Source organism: Diaphorina citri, unplaced genomic scaffold (genome assembly GCF_000475195.1).
Source record: "Diaphorina citri unplaced genomic scaffold, Diaci psyllid genome assembly version 1.1 scaffold342, whole genome shotgun sequence".
Taxonomy (NCBI): Eukaryota; Metazoa; Arthropoda; class Insecta; order Hemiptera; family Psyllidae; genus Diaphorina; species Diaphorina citri.
In genome coordinates this window covers 478-8,451 of record NW_007377777.1, presented here as the reverse complement: position 1 = coordinate 8,451, position 7,974 = coordinate 478, and the positions used below count along the sequence as shown (strand labels likewise).

The 7,974-nt window shown below is 37.5% G+C and overlaps 1 protein-coding gene across 1 annotated transcript; it reads left to right on the top strand.

Moving 5' to 3' along the window:
- The first annotated feature begins 102 nt into the window (after nucleotides 1-102).
- On the top strand, nucleotides 103-6,354 carry LOC103507788 (sodium/potassium-transporting ATPase subunit alpha). The gene is made up of 8 exons (XM_026822553.1): nucleotides 103-154; nucleotides 599-710; nucleotides 1,412-1,442; nucleotides 1,986-2,060; nucleotides 2,990-3,162; nucleotides 3,869-3,927; nucleotides 5,124-5,422; nucleotides 6,139-6,354. The coding sequence occupies exons 1-8, from the start codon at nucleotides 103-105 to the stop codon at nucleotides 6,337-6,339; spliced, it is 1,002 nt and encodes a 333-aa protein (XP_026678354.1). The 3' UTR covers nucleotides 6,340-6,354.
- The last annotated feature ends 1,620 nt before the right edge of the window (nucleotides 6,355-7,974 follow it).

Genomic DNA, 7,974 nt, shown 5'->3' with positions numbered 1-7,974 from the left:
AGGAAAGTAAAAAAACGAAACAAGTCCATGTTAAGACGCTTGCCTGGAAAATGGGAGAGCGATAGTTCGATCCCAATAAACGAGGAGTTTCATGTCCTTCATATGTGGTTCGATAACCAGATTATTGAAGCTGACACCACTGAAGATCAGTCTGGTAAGTGGAACTTGAGTGGCCTAGTGCTAGTGTTAAAGACGCTTGCCTGGAAAATGGGAGAGCGATAGTTCGATCCCAATAAACGAGGAGTTTCATGTCCTTTTGGTCTTTGGATCACCTTTTCCTGCTTTTTTACACTGTGGTTATCCATCAACTTTTTGCTGGAATTTCAATCACATTTCAACAATGCTGAGTGCAATAAAAGGACAACTAACGTACAGTGTCTGTTTTGTCTCCAGAATAGAATAGAATATCTTGTTTATCCTGCTCGAAGGGCACTAAAAACCAAAACCCTGTTTAGACTGCGGGAGTAAAGGGACTTTTCAGTCTCATTCTGGCAGGATAAACAGGGTGTATTCTATTCTATTCATCCCAGTAGTCTAAACAGGGTCTTATGTATTTTATGGGTTCAATAATACAATTTATTATAAATATTTCCTCCAGGTGTGCAATACGATAGAACCAGTCCCGGATTCAAAGCTTTGGCCAGAATCGCCACCCTATGTAACAGAGCCGAGTTCAAGGGAGGTCAAGATGGAGTGCCCATCCTCAAGAAGTAAGTGTAATCACAACATTGGTTCGAGTTTACTCAAGTCATAAATTATAGCATAGAATATACCTTGTTTATACTGCCAGCATAGTACTGAAAAGTCTATTTGGTCTCGCAGTCTAAACAAGGTCTTATTAGGTCTAAACTGTATTAATCGAGGAATTAATTATGTACATAGTTGAAATTCCTTGTAGCTTCTTGCCAGGCAATCATGGTAAGTAGGTTAGGTTACGGTAGGTAGGTAGGTACATTGTGTATTTTGGCTTTTGGCTTACTATTTTTTTATTTAGTTATTTAATAAAAGTTGGGGTGAACAACCTGGTATTCCAGAGTTCAAGCGAATTATTATTATTATTTTTAAAGTTGGGGCATCATATTTCTGACAAGATTTCTTACTTAACACCATTCTGATTCCTTTCCCACTTGTTCTCCTACAGGGAAAAAAAATTTCCACTTTTTTTTCTTCAATGTATACGCAAAATCTAAAGTTAGCGGGAAACGTTTTTTTTTTGTGCCGAAGTGCGTATTCCACCTTTTTAATGGCTTCTTGAAGTTTGCGTATTCAACTTTAGAATGACTTTTTGAAGTTTAAAAAGCTTTTAGACTTTTTAGAGGGAAAGCTTTTTTCAACTTTTCTTTGTTACACCTACACTGAATTCATTCGAAGCTTATTAATGAGTTGTCAACTTATCAAGCTTTTCTCTTAGTGCAATGATCCAGAAAGTGCTAGAAGAAATGGTGACATTGAGAAACGACATATAGCTACCCCACATGCGATTTAAGCCGTCGCTTCCCTCTACCTGCTTGATGCTCTCCACTTGATTCTGTTTTGAGCCTAACGTTGCAATAGAGGAGAGCATATCCATTCTAAGGTCAGCCACTCATTATCAGGTAGACCTGGCAGGTACACCTGATCAGGTCTCTCTGATGAGCACACACACTATCAGGTAGACCTGGTGCCATAATCCTTAGAAACATAATCATCAGCCAACAATTAATTAGAATTCAACGGAAAGTAACAAATTTCCCCCTTGGTATATTCTACCGTTTCCAATTAAATGCCTTTGCAGTATCAAAAAATTCTTCATTTACATTTTAATATTTCACCAAGTACATATATTTAGTATTCCCCAAATGTTGATCCTCCCTCGTTGAGAGTTGATACCCTTTTGTTCTACTCTATTCCACCACATGAAATTCTGTAGGTTTCTGTTCCTTTTTCAGAGGTATACCTATAAAGATGATTATCATTTTTTAAGGCATTTAATTTCCTACTAACAGAAATTAAAGTTCAAGTGTAGATCTGCTGGAATCAAAGTCATCATGGTCACCGGTGATCATCCTATTACTGCCAAGGTACGTTGTCTCCATCAAGGAAATTGGTATAAGTAGGGCGATCGGGTACCTATAGTAAACGCCTCATGTTACTGTGACTTGGTTTGATCTTTTGTGAGCCCACCTCTGTGGCTGAGTGGTCAAGAGCACTGACTCTCAATCTGGAGGTGCTGGGTTCGAATCCCGGCTAGGGTGAAAATTTTCTGACCGAACTTTTCTGTTCTTGGATGGGAATGTGACCTTGGCAGTTACAGTTCCCTCTATCAAAACTCTTTTTTTTAAGTAATTCCTGTACTGGATTGAAGACTCGTAATAATCCTTTGAAAGTTCGTCATATTAATGATCATTAATTCAGATAACGGAAAATATATTTCCTTTATGCACTGACTTCACCAGAGACTTTTTTGGGCTTTTCACGAAAAAATTGAAGAATTCCCAATTAATAGGTTGTTATCAAAAAAATTTTCTATGTCCTTGGCTTCGATATGCATTATGTGGTTGCATGAGATTAAGGCTGGAATTATTTCTATTGCAGATTAAGCTCTTCAAATAATTTTGCCGATTTTCTCGTTTTCAAACAATCTTGTTCTTGCCTTGCCACTGCTACTCTTCTTGGTCGATCTGCAAGAAAACCTTTTCTAAAGAATATATTTCCTCCAACTCAATATTATAAGCGACTCGTTAATATTGTTACAACCAGGCGGATGACGTCACTTCTTCTCTTCACTCTCTGTGTTTAATGTTCTGACTGGGTTCGAATCCCGGCTAGGGTGAAAATTTTCTGACCGAACTTTTCTGTTCTTGGATGGGAATGTGACCTTGGCAGTTACAGTTCTCTCTATCAAAACTTTTTTTTTTAAAGTAATTCCTGTACTGGATTGAAGACTCAGTAACTTTGTGTAAGTCCATTTTTAAAGAAGTATTTATTTGATTTATCCATATGTCTCCAGGCCATCGCCAAGTCTGTCGGAATCATCTCGGAAGGTAACGAGACAGTGGAGGATATTGCACTCAGATTGAACATTCCAGTGTCCGAGGTTAATCCTAGAGAAGCCAAGGCTGCTGTGGTCCATGGAAGTGAACTGAGAGAATTGTCTTCTGATTTACTCGACGAGATTCTGAGGTGAGTTATACGTTTCAAGAAGATTGGTTGGTGGTTAAGGCGCTCGCTCGGTAAACATGAGAACGCGGGTTCGAATCAGCAGTGCTTCTGTGAAAAAAAAAAGTAATTTAAAATTAGACCCCACTTGTTAACTATCCCCCATTTTAACATTTTGATTGGATGTATTTCAGTAATTTTTACTTGTTAATTGGGCCTTCAAGAATGTTTCATCTGGAAATGGAAGGGAGAAGACGAAGGGGTCGCCCGAGACTGCGATGGATAGATATGATTCATAAAGACATTGAAGAAAGAGGTTTAGATCCAAAGTCTGTAATTAACGAAGAAAAGTTCAAAGATAGAACATGGTGGAGAGGCTTTGTTCACAGTTTTTCTGAACATCTCCACCGCTTTGGTCTAAAATCTTTTCTTATTTGTTCCTTAAATAGTCCTATGAACTCAGTTCACCTTAACTCCTGTCCTGCCTTGGAAGCCAGCAATGACAGTGTAGGTAAATATTGTTAAGCCAGAGGTAAAATGACCTAGTAGTCAAATAACCTGACATTTGCAAACAACAAAAACAGCAGATAGTCCTATGAACTCAGTTCACCTTAACTCCTGTCCTGCCTTGGAAGCCAGCAATGACAGTGTAGGTAAATATTGTTAAGCCAGAGGCAGGTAAAATGACCTAGTAGTCAAATAACCTGACATTTGCAAACAACAAAAACAGCAACGACAATCCGCTGGAAACGAAAAATCTCGGCTTCTTCTCGACCAACGCTGTGGAAGGTAACGCGTTTTCTTCGTTTGTACTTCTCTTATCCAACAATTTTACTTAGTACAACAGAACTATTTTGTTGGAATAGCCAGCTTCGTGGTTTTGATATCGAGAAAAGTTGTTTCCACAACTATTTGTGATGTGTGTTGTAAGTAATAGCTGTCGGAACTCTCTTGGTGGGGTGGAGCGCTACTCCTTAATTACTTATGTAGCCACCAGTCTAGTCAGTTTGGAAGTTGGAAGGTAGCACGTCAGCCTAGTTAGCTTGAATTCCCTCTATTCTGATCAGATAAGGGTCGTTCTCAGAAAGGCTGACTTTCTCCTATCCTGTCCTCCTTCCCTCTTTCATTTCGGGACGATATTAATGTGTTTTATTTAAAGAGGAGGTTAACAATTGGAGTCCTATTCCTCAAAATCTTATATTATAAAAACAAGAACTCATTCACATTTCACACACTGATCGCTCTATCTCCAGAACCACAACACCTAGAAAGCTGAAATTTGGTAGGAATATTCCTTTTATGGTCTAGGTGTGCAATAAGAAAGGATTTTGCGAAAATCTAAACCGATCCTGAGATATGATCAATTTTTGATCGCTAAAATCACCATAAGAAATACACAGAGTGCAGAGACTGAGGGAGAGAAAACTTTTCCTCGCTCGCCTAATATTGAGTTTCGTTTATGTTTTTAGTTTGATAAAAATACAAGTTCGGCCATGCCTTTTCCACAAGCTTGGCCATGCCTCGGGATGAACTAGCGGGATTCCGGAGCGAAGCGACGGAATTCAGCTAGTAAATCTTATATTATAAGAACGAGAACTCATTCACATTTCACACACTGATCGCCCTATCTCGAGAACCACCACACCTAGCAAGCTGCAATTTGGCAGCGATATTCCTTTTATGCTCTAGGGGCCTCGAAAAAAAAAAGATATTTAAATTCTGCAACTCACAAAAAAGCCTAGTTAACTTGGTTGGTAGCGCATCTGCCTTGTTAGCGCTAGGCCGCGGGTTCGATTCCCGTCCGGGGCGGATTTTATCCTAAACCGATAATATTCCATCTCTGAACAGCTGGCTTTCTCCTATCCTGTCTTCCTTCTCTCTTCGATTTCGGGATGATAAAACCTTAGCACTAACAGTTCCCTCTATCAAACTAGGAAAAAAAACCTCTTAAAAAAAAAAATCCATTTCATTGGCCTCTAAACCAATATTTTTTGTCAAAATAACATCACAATCACATTGCTCCTCAGGTGTTGCTATGGGTATTGCCGGGTCTGACGTCTCCAAACAGGCAGCTGACATGATTCTCCTGGACGACAACTTTGCCTCCATCGTTACCGGCGTGGAAGAAGGACGTCTCATCTTCGACAACCTGAAGAAGTCCATCGCCTACACTCTCACCTCTAACATTCCCGAGATCTCGCCGTTCTTGACTTTCATCCTGCTGGACATTCCCCTGCCTCTGGGCACAGTCACCATCCTGTGTATCGATCTGGGAACTGACATGGTGAGTTGAGCATATTTTTCTAAATGTTCCAATAATATTCAAATTAAATTAATCTCAAAGGCAAGGAAAAACCTCTAGGAACTGACATGGTGAGTTGAGCATATTTTTCTAAATATTCCAATAATATTCAAATTAAATTAATCTCAAAGGCAAGGAAAAACCCACATTCCCGAGATCTCGCCGTTCTTGACTTTCATCCTGCTGGACATTCCCCTGCCTCTGGGCACAGTCACCATCCTGTGTATCGATCTAGGAACTGACATGGTGAGTTGAGCATATTTTTCTAAATATTCCAATAATATTCAAATTAAATTAATCTCAAAGGCAAGGAAAAACCTAGACCCTTGACAAATGGAGTGTGTCTGAAGGCATGTGATGTGTTCAAATTTCCAATCCATTGTTCATTTTATACCAAAAGATTGGTCATCAAATGACTACTCCCTGCTGATGAGAGCCAAAAGTTGAAAAAAGCTGTCTGGGGATATTCTGAAATTCGGTATCAATTTCTCGGTCAAATCCTTTCAGCTTTTTTTTTTTTGGTTTAAAAATTTTTTTTTTTTTCTTTTTTAAAACCCTTTTTTTTTTTTTTTTTTTTTTTTTTTTTTTTTTTTTTTACTAAACATACATATAAAATATACAATGAAAACGCTCGAGCGTCAGCAAATGGTTCGGTTATTTATTGAAAAGGAAATTACCTCGCATTATTTTGTTCCAAGATTCCGGCTATTTCGTTAGCATTCGAAGGTCCAGAGTCCGATGTCATGACCAGGCCCCCCAGAAGGCCCAACGTTGATCGTCTTGTCAACAGCAGGTATCCTCTCCGTTTGACAACACCGCGAAAAAAGAGCTTCTATGAGCTAGGTCGACAGTTCACAAGCCAAAGCTTCTGTAGAAGTGGTGGTTATACACAGAACTAGGGTAAACCTGAAAAATAGGAAAAAAAAGAAAAAAACTGACCATCTAAAATTTGACTCAATTTCATTACTTTCCTTCCTATAGGATAAGGAAAGTAAAAAAACGAAACAAGTCCATTTTTTTCGTACATTTTTCTTTCTTTTATATTTTTGAAGCCTAGTCTAGCTGTGTATAACCATAACCACAACCAGAAGCCCTGTGTACAAATGACTAAACAAATTCAGTATCTTTTACTTTCTTATAAGCTAAGAAACGCAAAGAAAAGCTATATTGGCTTGTAACTCTTGATCTGGCCTTAGAGCTACTTCAGTGTGCCAGTTACTAACCATCTTTGATGTTTTGCAGAAGTTTGACCATAGTTTAACCTGAGCTGAGAACGTGTGAAATCGGATGCGTCCTCTAACCTATAACATATTGTGTTTCTTCTAACGTGTTTGAAATAACTTATCTGCTCCTTATTGTTTAGTAGGGATGTTGATTTTGGAATATCGATATTTCGCGAGATATATATAAATCACAACATCACTATTGTTTAGTTGATCTCTAGGAAAAGTCTGACGTGAACGGTTTTAAAACTTCCTTGTGTTTCTTCTAACGTGTTTGAAATAACTTATCTGCTCCTTATTGTTTAGTAGGGATGTTGATTTTGGAATATCGATATTTCGCGAAAAATATATATAAATCACAACATCACTATTGTTTAGTTGATCTCTAGGAAAAGTCTGACGTGAACGGTTTTAAAACTTCTAATGTTTACAACTCGGAAATTGTCTATCAACAAAGTACACATCTATCCCCTACATGTCAAAGTTTTTTACAATACCGTTGTTAGACTTTTCTACAGAGCATATAGACTACACAGAGTTGAGCCAACATCACTATTGTTTAGTTGATCTCTAGGAAAAATCTGACATGAACGGTTTTAAAACTTCTAATGTTTAGTACTCGGAAATTGTCTATCAACAAAGCACACATCTATCCCCTACATATCAAAGTTTTTTACAATACCGCTGTTAGACTTTTCTACAGAGCATATAGACTACACAGAGTTGAGGATCCCCTACATGTCAAAGTTTTTTACAATACCGTTGTTAGACTTTTCTACAGAGCATATAGACTACACAGAGTTGAGCAATAACATATTATGTATTTCATTGACCGCTAAACAATTCATATTTGTCTACATTTGCTAATGAGTTAAATTTTAGTTGGTACCTAGTTGATCTGTTATTATTTTTTGAATGTTCAACCTTAACTGTTTTATTATTTTTGCCTTCTCCTTCAATGTTTGATTTTCTTCCATCTTCAGTTTTAATTCGCCTCTTTTTCCTTTTCATTGTTTTTAGAAAATCATTATCAACTGTTTTATGTTTAAATAACTGTAAAAATAACAAGTTTAGTGTTGCTGAATAGTCAATAATAATTAGAGGAATCCCAAAATGCTTAAAAACCTCTAAATAAACTAGTAGAATGGACAACAGAAATCAAAACTGCGTAGATGTGTATACTTCTTATTTGTGTTTAATAAATACTTTGTAACCTCTAAATAAACTAGTAGAATGGACAACAGAAATCAAAACTGCGTAGATTTGTATACTTCTTATTTGTGTTTAATAAATACTTTGTACAAAATTTGG

What these genes read in the sequence shown, in the direction of transcription:
- LOC103507788 (XM_026822553.1), top strand. Translation starts at nt 103, where the DNA reads ATGTGGTTCGATAACCAGATTATTGAAGCTGACACCACTGAAGATCAG. An exon ending in CACCACTGAAGATCAGTCTG is followed by an intron (nt 155 to 598) that starts GTAAGTGGAACT and finishes TATTTCCTCCAG; the next exon opens with GTGTGCAATACGATAGAACC. An exon ending in CTCGACCAACGCTGTGGAAG is followed by an intron (nt 3,928 to 5,123) that starts GTAACGCGTTTT and finishes CCTCTAAACCAA; the next exon opens with TATTTTTTGTCAAAATAACA.